Below are 12,953 nucleotides of genomic sequence, written 5' to 3'. Positions count from 1 at the left end.
AGCTCTGCACTGACAACTTGAAAACACAACCTTATTTATTATATATAAGAACCTCTTTATTTATTGATTTTACACTGAAGTTCGAAGCTTTTGTAGTAGATGAGGCTTTGACATGGAAGGCCTAATCCCCCCGTCCTTCCATAGCCCTTCTGAAGTTTGAGGGTACAGAAAAACCACAGCTACCTTTAACCACGACTTTGTATTCTTCTGAAGTAACAATTCTGCAAATACATTTTTGTTTTGTGATATGAGTTTTAAAGCAATGGTTATGATCTTTCATAGACCTCTGTCCCCAGTCCACACTGGCAGGAATAAAATAAAAGCACAAAAGCCTCAAAATTAAAATCCAACTTGGTTTAAACAAGGTTAGGTCACAAGTCAAACAGCAAGCATGATTAGTCCCTAAGTCTGATGAACTGGTTTTATGTGTATATATGTGGGTGTGTTTTGGATACTTGCCCCAAGCCAGCTGCTGAAGCATTGTAAACACAGAACAGTGGACAAATGAATAGAACAGAGCCAAGACCCAATGTACTGCACATGATCATTTTAAGGGACAGAACAAGACAGAGCATCTTTGCTGCATCTCCCTTTTCTGAATATAAGGTTTTGGAAAAAGTAAAATTTTCCTCCCGTGTTACCATTTCAGAATCCTTTATATCTTTAAATGATTAAAAGTAAAAGCAGCTCTATTCAGTGTATAAGAGTGGACCCCAGACAACAAACACTCTGCTATCTGTTTTAGTTGTTAAGCATCCATTAAATAGTAGCCACCATGGATTGCTAAGGGACAGATCTCAACAAATGCTACCCAGCAGATGAAACCCAAAGAACTTTCCAGGCTTTGTGCCCTGCTCAATTTGGCCAGTGGTCATTTTTAAGTGGTTGCTTGTTATATTTTTTTATCCAAGGTATTTATAATCATAATGAATTGAAATAAAACATCAAATTGCTTCCTCTTCACTGTAATCTACATTGAAAAGGACATGACAGAAAGGAAGGATTGATGGCCAGTGCAAGATAACTCTCTTGAGATTAATCACTTTATCCTGTTGATACTTCTATCTGCAATCGTACTCCAGTAATCCATTGAACACTGTTAGATGCGAAAGACCACGTAAGAGCAGTCATTTCCTTTCTAGGAAAAGTGCTTGCAACAGATACAGAGGAGAAAGCAGATGACAGAAACCAAACGTACTGCCACACTACTACCAGTATTGTGACAGCAGGATACATTATGCAAACAACAATATAAAAACTCCTCAAATATACATTAATAATAAAAACAATCACCTTTATCATTATCTAACTCTAAAATCACAGTAAAATATAGACTGAAGTCCAACAAGACCAAACTCCATTCAAAAGGACATCTTCAAGGATACATCAGACATCTCATGGACTTGCCCAGTCTACTGTGTGGAGCTGTTTCTCTCCATGTGCAGGACTTCACATTTTCTTCTATTGACCCTGATGAATCTCCTGCCAGCCCAGTCACCCAGCCGGAATAGCAGCCCTGCTCTCACCACACTGGCAGCATGCCCTCACTCTCAGTTGAGGAAGGTGACCGAAATACCTGGACAAAAGTTCTCTCTTATTAAGAGAGACACACTGGTTACATTCTCACTTCTCAGGTTTGTCACATGGACCTCTTCAAGAAAATAAACAATCGGCTCCTAGCAGCAATGAATTCAGTACAATTCTGTGTGTTGCATTACATTTTTTGAGCATGACCTTAAATAATTTAGAATTTAAGTTTGATCAAAGGAGCTGTCCAGAAGTAGGCTGTCCATAAAACCACAGCCTGACTGGGAGACTGCACCCAAGACTACTCACTGAAAAGGCAGGTCTGTTAATCTAAGCAACTTCTACCCTCTTCTGTCCTTAAGTTTTCTGACCACCTTTCAAGCCTACCCACTTCTTCTGGCCTGCAGTCTTAATACTGATGCCCAGGAACTTTCGGAGCTCTAGCTCCTCCCTGCCAGTTATCAAATTCCTCATCAGCTTCTACACCTGGCTTTCTTCTTTATAAATTCACATTCAATCAATGTAGACTGAAAAATGTAAATCTTAAATGCTATATTCAACAAAGAACTGACACTGTTACAGACAACACAGAACCATTCCAATATGCACGCATGCCATCAAGCTTGTCATGCATGTTTCTTACTTTGTTGTGAAGGATTCATCTGACATTATTTTATGAAAAATAAAACATTAAATCCGTATTTCATCCAAAATTACATATATGGCTAGATGTCAGTTATTCACATAAAAGTAAATTTATACACATCGTGATACGGTTTGAGGGAGACCATCAAAGAGTTTAAAAATGCCAATATAGCATACAGATGATGCAATCCAAGATCTTTATACTACCAATGATGTATCAACATACTCATTCCATATTACTAGAAAAATCTTGGTTTTCAAATCTTATTTAGCCACGCAGCATTTTCATAGCTATACAATAAACTGAAGACCACGGTGCTGGTTGAAATCCTCCAGTCTCCTCTCCACTGGAGTCAGAATTTTATCAACTGATCTTAAAAGCGACAACCGAGGATGTCCCTCCACCTCTGTTGCTTAATTTTTCTCAAATCAGTCTTCACAAACAAGGATTTTTGTCTCAGAGCTTGAGTTATTCCACAAAAAAAACATTTGTTTTTCATCGTTCAGCTATATGATTTAATCATGGTATTTTCTTAATCTAAAAGATTAACAGCTGGATTCAGAGCCCTACGTTTGCAAAGACTGCTAAACTGAAAACACACAATGAAATAATGCAGCATTCTCTCCCTTATCTGCACATATTCTGCACAGCTTCCCCATGATTACTGAGGGACATCAGAGAACATGAGAGTAGAACTATGCTATGAAAAAAAAAGAGGTCATTCCATTTCTCCTCTTCCTGCCACCACTCCACACTGAGTCAAATAAATAAAAGGACCAGAGACACAGAGCTAGAAGTGCTGCATTTCTCACACAACTACAGTCTTTTCCAAGAGATTTGGAAAATGGCTATATGAACTCAAGGAACATTGTGACTTTCTCCTAGTTACAACAGCCATTTTTGTGGATCTGACATATCTTTAATTTTTTCTGCCCTGGTGTCACATCCCAGGCCAGATACATAGCATGGCTCTCTAGTCTGAACATGTTTCTCCTCCAACACTAATGTTATTACACCATGGTTGTGTTGTCTTATCCTGTTTTCTGGACAGCATGTGGAGCCTACTCCAACTCCAATATCCAGAAATAACTTAGAGATAGTAAGAGGGTACTGACAACCTCTCATTAACTTTCTGTCAGTGAAGCATCATCATCATCCCCACCTTTTACCCTGTATGTACAGAATTTTGTCACTGTCATTCTGTAAGATGCAAGCAAAGTCTCAATGGTATCAGTTTTTCACACTACTATTTATACACCAAGAGCTCTGAGCGAGGAAGTGTTTGCTCCTCGACGATGTTATCCTATCCCAAGCTATCATACGTATCTGTATAGAGAGCAGCCATGAACATGTCAGCAATTAAATCAGAGAAATTCCTTAAGACTTTGCATGTTGGCTTTTGCAGACAGCAACTGCTGGTTCGTATCTGGGAATACAGGCCCTGATCCTGGAAAGGAATTACGCCACAGAGCCAATAATACCACTTGTCAACTCTTATTAAGGTTTAAATTTGGCTCCTGGAGGTTTTCAGGAACCTGTGATATAAAACGCAGATGTTCTGCAGATGTTTCTAAACTAAACATTATTTCAATTGCTGTTATATCAGGAGGTTGGGTTCAAGGACACAGATGCTTCACTTGAGGCTTGTGCTCCTTGTGAAACTTCAGGTAGTTAGGAACAATGCATCTTTTACCTGTTGCAAACACTAAAAAGAGTAATCGGGGAATTTAAGTCTTCCATAAATAAGTCAGCTGTCAGTAAACTGTAAAACATCTGAGCTACTCAAGTACTGATATAACCAAATTATCTTTGTGATAAATGACAATCTTAGCCCTACTAAAACACTTCGCTCAAATAGAGCTATACATTTCTGGTAGTCAACTGCACTTCTGGAGAATCTTAATTTATTTTTCTTTGATTGTTCCTGCCCCTGTCCAAGGTTCAGGGGATGAAGAAAACTTTCTGGAAAAGAGCTTTTCTACTATGACACATCCCTTCTCAACAAAGAGTTTCCAGAATGCCTTACTTAACTGAGCTGTTGCACTGCATTTCACTGCTTTGTGCATTGCATCTGCCACTGCAATTCGTTTCATCTGGTGCAAACCCAGGTATGGTCAGCTTTGTCTAAACATCCTGGTCTGGTACTGGTTAATACAGCATCCCCAGTCAAAGTCCATAGTTCACCAACAGGTCAGACTGACAAATGTCAAGTCCTACTGAATTCTATCATCTTATGAAACATAACAATAAATTCAGTAACGCACAGAGGTCCACTAATAATTTTTCCTCTCCATCTACCATAGAAAACATAGGTGATATGACATATCTCTGCATGGTAAGAAAGCAAAGCACCAAGGTATTTACTAAAACATCATATCCTATTTGACTTACATAGCATTTGTCATTGTGATACCTGACTGCCACACAACAGTATATTAAGCTTCACAATCATCATATGTAATGGAAGGTAACACCAAAGCCATCCACCCTACACCCCTGTGCAGAAGAATAACACATCCCATTGTGTGTTTGATCATTCAAACACCTGATCTCTATGGCATGGCACTACTCATTTCCTTAAGGCACTACTACATTTTCATTTGAATTCAGGTCTTGTGGCTTTTGTTTCTTTGTTTGCTTTCTTCTGTTGTGCTTTTGTTTTTCTGTTTTTTCTTTAAACTCAGAAACTGTTGCATTAAGCTACAGTTACATCAAGCTAAAGTTTTCCCCTGCAGGAAAGACAATATGGTACGTGAAACTCTGACTGGTTGCTTCATCTATTCTGTTTTGTAATATACTGTAATTTTTTTTATAATAGCAGTAATATGTACAATGCATATGGCTGTAAAAATATCAACCAACTTTTATGGCTTTCCTCTTCATATGAATACTTAGTCATCCATTTGTCCCTAGATCCACTTCAATCCTGAAAAGAAAAAAAGGAATAACTTAGTTGACATATGATTGATTTATTTTCTTATCGGCTTATTAATTAAATTCTCAAATATTACTATACATATATATATATAGGTAAAAAGGTAACCACAGACTTTTGTTTTGCAGTGAAATAGCTTAGAAGAACAGTAAGATTGTAAGCATTTTAAATAAAACTGGATTATTATTATGATACAACTATATTAACTATATAGGAGAAAGCTCTATATATTTCTTGTTAACAAATTATTTTATTCAATGTTCTCAGAGTTGTTCATTTCTAAGCTGTTTGCAGTTATTCTTCAAGGCCCATTATGTTTGCGTCACATTTGTAGAGGCAAACTTTGCAATGCAACTTAGCTTCATGAAAACACACAAATGCTGGCAGTCTTCTTATGTTACTGTGGCTATGGCAATAGAAAAAAGCACAGATACATGTTTCAAAACTGCTAAAATGCAGTTATGTAGCTAATCACAACCATCACCATGTTTGCATTATCAACTCACGTACAATTGCCCTTCACAAAAAACATACTTCTTTAGCAATAACTGCCTTTGCTTATTCATTTTCTTCAAGTTTGCATGATTTACCAAGCAATGAATTGCCCATTTCTCATTTCCTTTCACACACATCACTGCAGTCTCTCTCCCTAATGCACTCCAAGCCCATGGAAGTACTACTGCATGGACTCTGATAAGCACAAGCAGCTCCAGCACTGCAACCACCCCACAGCCCAAAACACAATCCAGGACACCCAAAATACGGAACACATAGTTTGACAATAGAACAGGAATCAGCCTCCTAGCACTGAGAAGGCCAGCAAGGGTGGCAAAGAGCACTGATGGTTATGGGCAATGAACACTGGCCACAAATTCCACAAATATAGGCAAAATAACTTAACCATGACTTTTTAGGCTGTTTATGGGTGAAGAGAATCACAAAATCATTAATATTTTTAAGATCATCTAGTCCAACTGTCCACCTATTACCAATATCGTCCACTAAACTATGCTCCATAGTATCACAAAGCTACTGAGAGGTAAACCTCTATCTGAAAATACCTGCTCAACGAGTAGCCTCATTTTCAGAAGCACTGTACAGCTTTGGCTTGAGATGAAATGACATGGAAATGTGCATGAAAAATAGGGCCGTCTGTCCTTGCAGATCTAATGCACTGATTCTGTACTGTGTCATACCACTGAACATTAGATTCCTCCTCCTATGTCAAGAAAAAAAGCAAACAGAAATTTAAAAAGCTCAGTTTGGAAACAACTCTTTTTCATCTGGTCAACATCCCCAGTGCTTGGTAGAGAGGGCTAGAGTAAGGAACATGGGAAGACTTTTAGGACAATCATGCTAGACATTCATAGACAAATGGAGGCTACTCTTATTTGTAGAGAAGTATTTTAATGAACTGGAATGTTTTTATATGTTTGTCTCAGTTTCTAGACAACATCAAATTCATACAAGTATCATTTCACTATTTCTTCTGTGTACTACTAATTTTTAAGTAAATTCCTCATAAGTACTCCTTACGTCATACACCTCCTCTTTCTAATTTGGATATATAAAGTAGAACACACATACACAGAAAATATCAACTACGTTACAAAGTAGTAATTTGCTGAATTTTTCTATCTACAAAGCAAAACCCATATTTCGATATAACCATACCTCCGAATCACTGTCCTGAATCATTTATTTTACTTTAAAAAATATATGCACTTTTATTCTTCAAAGCTCTCAAATCTGAACTTGCAATCCCTTTCAATAAATCCCCTTACAATCCCCTTCAAACGCCTCAGGTCACATCCAACTTCATGAAGACTAAGAGTGACTACTTCCAAACTCACCAAAGCCATCCTAATCACCAGAGGCAGCAGAATAATTGAAAGTACACTTTTAGCAGTGTACAGAGCATAAAGAAAAGTGGTTGCCATCAATGCAGTGTTGAGAATGGCTACCTGTATGCTAATAGTAGCCACATACTTATCATAATCATAGAATGGCCTGGGTTGAAAAGGACCACAATGATCATCTAGTTTCAAACCCCCTGCTACGTACAGGGTCACCAACCACCAGACCAGGCTGCCCGGAGCCACATCCAGCCTGGCCTTGAATGCCTCCAGGGATGGGGCATCCACAACCTCCTTGAGCAACCTGTTCCAGTGTGTCACCACCTTCTGTAGGAAAAACTTCCTCCTAATATCTGACCTAAACCTCTCCTGTTTCAGCTTAAAACCATTCCCCCTTGCTCTGTCAGCTTGCCTCCTTTGTTTCCTACATTTCTGGTTCTTGCAGAGAAATCTGTAAACTCTGTAGACCAGACAGACCTTCCCATTCAGAAGCAATAAGGGACAGGAGAAGATAAAATTCAATGCATCACTGTACTGTATCTGTGTACCCAAAATTTTACATACACTTGCACTCAAGTACCTACATTTCTTTCCTTGGATCTCACCCCAAAATATCTTCATAAACTGGATTCTGCACCACTGTAATTTAGACTAGGCAAAACACTTTGTCACCAGTTTTTCTGTAGAGAAAAAGAAATTGCAACGTGAGCCGGTGTCCCATCAGCAGGCATCACAATCTGCAGGTGGAGTCAAGTAACAGAACCACAAGAGCACTTACTACACTTTTTGTCACTGAAACCCAACTGCGAACATGAAGTTTATTCTGTTCTCAACTAAAATTTTTGCTTGTCTTTGATAATTTCTCTTAAGATGAGGAAAACTGAGTTACTTGCTCTGAGACCACCGGCACCTCCCAATATCTTTGTTACTCTGATGTGGTGTCAGTAACAAAAATACCTGAGGCTGCTCTAATATTTCAAAAATATTTCCGAAAATTAACTTAAATTTTGAACTTCTGGTATTTTAATAAAAGTAAAGAGAAGCAGGAGGCAGAGAGTGGGATGCTTGTTGCTAGGTGATACCTAGGCTCTCCTGAACTCCTACAGACTGAAATATTTATCCAGACTCCCACAAAGAATGACATCCAGCATAGAGAAAGAAGAGACATGCTGACTGAAATGCATCATGATTCAAGGTGAGAAGCTGCAGCTCTGTCACCAGTTCAGTCCCTGGGGTGCACCATGACAGGGATGCTGAGGGGGAGGCTGACGCAGCTCCTCCTCGGTGTCTGCCTTGACTTCAGTTGGAGCCCTGGCAGCGAGACACCTCCAAAACCAGCTTTCCTTTTACATCAAACCAGGACTACCTCAGTTCCACTAGGGTCTTGGCAGCAGGACAAATCGCACCCTTCACCCAGCTGACTGTAAAAGCTGCTGTGTTTTAAATTGTTGTATTTCAACAGTGGGTTTGCAGCTGGCCAGGTGTGGACAAAGCTGTCACTAACAAAACATACAGCCTTGGCAAGAAGGCTGCAAGCCACATGTCTCCTCCTCCTCCCTTTAAAAGGTTTATTCAATGGCTAAACTTCCAAGAAGTGCTTACGAACACTTCCAGTAGAGTATTCGAGGAATAAACACTATTCTTTACAGGTCTCATATATGACATTAATTAATTATTTAGAATTGAACAGCTTCAAGGATCAGTCTCAGACCTCCTGGGACTTACAGATGCACTTCAACCTCCCTACGAATCAAGGGCATGGTTTGACAAAAATAATATACAGAAACATACTAGAATTCTGGTGCTATAATTTTAGAGAATCGTTATTCTGAGGAAGGTGTATTTCAGTAAAGAAAAAATCTGCAACTGTATGCATGTTCACAAAGAATTCTGGTGTGGCAAAGAAGATGAGAAACATTGCGAATGCTACACAGCTTTAGTAGCTAAAATACATAGAAAGAACAGAGTCCTCAAACATCTGAATTTAGGTAATATTCACTGGTCAATCCAGAACAGTGCTGTAAAAAGCAGAGAAAATCACAGCAAAACAACGTAACCCCTTGAATCATTAATGTAAAACACTGATTATCCTCCATGCTTTTTGTTGATTGAATGGATAGCTCTGAAATTTCACTAGTCCCTTCGCACCTCAAGCCTAAGTAGAATGACAGTGGTTTCTATTAGATCTAAATAAAATAAAGTTCTGATAAACACAGCCACACATCACTTTGGACAGCTTGCTGACATAAGGAAATGTCTGTGTTACACAGCACACACACTCAGCACAAGGTCTCTCAGATCACCATCTACCCTCACACACAGTTCAAACTGCACATTAAAGTTAAAATCCTATTTAGCATCCTGCACACATGAAGTCAAAGGACTTAGCGGGCCCTTTCTTGGTAGAAGAATTACTTGCAACTTTTTAAATATATATATATACACACACACATTTATATGATTATAGATATATGAAAATATGTGCATACAGCCACAGAATTCTGATGAATCGATAAACTACTGATTTGTAAATAACTGACTTAAGGAACCTGCAGAAAGCACACTCTCAATTACATCACCAAAACAGCATAGGACCTTTCAGCCAAACTCTGAAAATATTTCTGAACCCTCAAAGACATAGAATTAAGAAAAGTCATTTTATCCTCTTATTTTAGACTTTCTTCAGCAAAACTATATAGTTGTATGTATTACTCTCAAAATAATAATGACTCTCTGAGATCACTATTCTATTTGAAAGTAATTACAAAACAGTAATATCAAAGCAAGTGCCATCTCAGTTTCAGGTTGAAACTGTGCTTCCGGACTTTGTTTGCACTCCAGCTCATGCCCCACACAGAACAACAGAGTAAAGACCAATGATTCTTCCTTACCATCATGGTGGGGAAGGGGACAAAGCCCAAAGCTCTCCAACAGACTCCTAAATGAAGTGACTGGATTGACTACAGAGATTGCACAGGAAAGTATTTCATTGTTTGGGCAGGTTTCATGTTGACATATCTTCCTGCTAATAACAAGTAGCATTACCAAATGCTATCACCTACCCCACCCCTTCTGGTTTAGTATCATTACTGAAACCAGCTTTATGTTCACAACAGAACGTAGCTGACTCTACTTGTGGTGCAGGCAGTACTCACACTCTGCTCAAAGTTGCAAGATAATCTACATTTATATCCTAACCCAGTTAAAAATAAAACAAGGATTTTCCTTATTTCCTTATTTAGAGGGTGGTGATGCACTGGAACAGGTTGCCCAAGGAGGTTGTGGATGCCCCATCCCTGGAGGCATTCAGGGCCAGGTTGAATATGGCTCTGGGCAGCCTGGTCTGGTGGTTGGTGACCCTGCACATAGCAGGGGGGTTGAAACTACATGATCATTGTGGCCCTTTTCAATCTTGGCCATTCTGTGACTCTATGATTTCCTGTTAAGAGGCTGCTGAATCCCAGAACATTAGAAGAACAAGCAATTCTTACACTCACATGCAGTTGTGAAATATTAAGAGCTTAAGGAGGAGGCCATCATTTCTTTAGGATACTCAGTAAAGTATTGGTTTCTGAATGTACTGTGCACCTAGTGCTGGGAGCCATCACCCAACTACCTGAACACACAGGGTGGCTGAACAAATAAGGCCCCTCACCACAAGCCCAAGAAAGGAACAAGCACAACTGAGCTGCAGTCTTGTGTCAAAAACCACTCTCCAGCTGCAGTGAGCATCCTGCCATTTGGTAACACAGCAATGTGTTCAAGACATAACCTGCTAGAGAATTTGAAAATCAGTAATCCTGCATCAGGATGCCAAATGCTAAATTTACATGGTTCAAAAGTTATTAGGGAATTTCTTCACAGTTGCCTTACAGGAAATTCCAGGACAATGGAAAAATCACAGCAGGAAGAAAAGAAAATGAATGCTGTTAATATAATAGAATCACAGAATAACCTGGGTTGAAAAAGATCTCAAAGATCATAGTTTCAAACTCCCTGCTATGTGCAGGGTCGCCAACCACTAGACCAGGCTGCCCAGAGCCACATCCAGCCTTGCATATATATAATACAACATATATGTAGCAGCTTACATAAACCCTGTCATGTCTTTTCCTTCTATGCTCTGAAAGAAGTTATAAAGAAGATCAGCACTACCCATCATCAGTGCATGAAACGGCACATGGCTTCCCCATAACCACAGCACCAAGCATGCTTTGCCAGCTTTAATAGCAAAACCACTTAATAAGCAGCAACAGAATGAGCTGCACCTAGTAAATTCATTTTAAAAGAAAAAAAACATTTTCATAGGCAACAAAGATGGCTACAGAGGCTGTTTGTTTCTGTATTACCAAAAGAAGTCTGTAAGATCCACATGGACTCCCCTGCAGATGGCCATCTCCTCAGACTTCCATCCACAAATCCCACCTTACCACACTGATCATGGTAAGGTGAGTTAGCAAGAACCTGGCAAACTGTTCAAGCAAGCCCATTCTGTTGCTCCAAAACACAAGTGACAAAAGCCCAACGTGCCATCTGGCACAGCTGCAGCTAGGAGAGGACACACGGTCAAAATTTACTACAAAGTTGGGAAAAATGAACAAAGAAAAACAAGCAAACACAACCACAGAGCTCCGAGTTACAATATATGCCAAAGAAGCCCAGGCACCTTGCTTCCAGGCTCAGTTAAGCTTCCAAAAGAAAAGGAAGCCACAGCTGAACGCATGCTGCTCTATCTATTCGATGGTTGTGCTCAGTTCCTATTCTTGCCTTCCCTCAGCTCCCAACAAGTTTTCTTACTGCATTCATTACAATTTGGGACCCTTCTTTGTTTTCAGTTAGAAGTGTCCCAACCACTTTTTTTTTTTTCATGAAAACAGCATGATAGTTTTACACATATTGAGGCTCTAAAACCCTGTACGCTATGTGATAACAGCAATGCCATTAATCAGTTTTACGAGTCCATTTGGCTGGCATGATACAAACGTGGCTGATGAGTGTCTGGTTTAATAGGAAGGTAAGCTCTCTAAAATTGATCAATTGACCAGTCGTCTTCATTAATCATTTTTAATGGCTCTTCTCCTATCATGGCCTTTACTGAAAGTGCAGACTAGCATTATTACTAATAATTATCCCTCAAGATATTGTAGGCAAAAAGCTCAGAAAAAAGGAGAAATCACACAGCTGAATATATAATATTCCCATTCAGCAGCATCCACAGCTTGAAACCACTCCACTAGCAGATTCAACAGCTACAAATCTTTAAATAATAATTTGAAACCCAAAGCAAGTCAATGAACCACATTCATCCTCTTGCTGTCTTTGGGAGGACTGAGAAGAATAAAATTGACTCCAATACTGTTCCTTCAGAATTTCAACTGGAAACTGTCCTAACAGTTCAACCTTTACAATATACTGTAGAGCTCAGTGCAAGCTATGATTAATCTCATGAGAAAGTGTACTGTTAGGAGACAGTATCTACCTGCTACATACCAGGTCATGTATTTCCTCAGCCTTCCTACCCCAATCACTTCTCTGCTTGTTTTAAATGTCCACATGTCCACAGGAAACACAGTTGTTATGCTTATTTTTCTTTCTTTTTTTTTTAAAGTAGAAGTATATTCACTCCTCCTATCAGATAGTTCCACATCCAACCAGACAGAAATTCTGGGGTGTGGGGAAGGGATAACTAGAGGAGGCAGCAGCAATTACCATCCACATGCAGTAGGAGCCATTGCATTCTGCAGGCCGACAGGAATCAACAACCCCCTTTAATGGTGGGCCCAACCTGAAGAGTAACCTTAGTGGATAAAGTTCTCACCACCTGAGGGTCATCTTTCAACTGGGGTAATCCCAACTATCTACAGACAACATCTGCATTCACTGCTCTTCATGCCTCTAGAGCTAAAGGAGAGAAAGATGCAATGCAAGGCCCTGAGTCACTATTCCGTAACATCACACACATTCCAGCAATCACTCTTAATTGAAAAAT

General features: G+C 39.4%; 1 protein-coding gene across 3 annotated transcripts in view; it reads right to left on the bottom strand.

The window, feature by feature from the left end:
* The window catches only part of KLF12 (Kruppel like factor 12), a 216,711-nt gene extending 210,360 nt beyond the window's left edge, over positions 1-6,351 (bottom strand). Inside the window, exons 1-2 of one of the 3 annotated variants that reach the window (XM_031557832.1) lie at positions 6,170-6,351; positions 5,036-5,099 (exon numbers count right to left, since the gene is read on the bottom strand). In XM_031557832.1, coding sequence (XP_031413692.1) covers positions 5,036-5,056 — 21 coding nt within the window. In that variant the 5' untranslated portion in view covers positions 5,057-5,099; positions 6,170-6,351. The remainder of the gene's footprint in view (positions 1-5,035; positions 5,100-6,169) is intronic. The other 2 variants (XM_010728732.3, XM_010728733.3) reach the window with 2 other exon arrangements.
* Between the last annotated feature and the right edge of the window lie 6,602 nt (positions 6,352-12,953).

The sequence above is a fragment of the Meleagris gallopavo genome, chromosome 1, assembly GCF_000146605.3.
Source record: "Meleagris gallopavo isolate NT-WF06-2002-E0010 breed Aviagen turkey brand Nicholas breeding stock chromosome 1, Turkey_5.1, whole genome shotgun sequence".
NCBI classification, from domain to species: domain Eukaryota; kingdom Metazoa; phylum Chordata; class Aves; order Galliformes; family Phasianidae; genus Meleagris; species Meleagris gallopavo.
The sequence above is the reverse complement of the archived record's forward strand: the minus strand, read 5'-3'. Positions and strand labels throughout refer to the sequence as shown.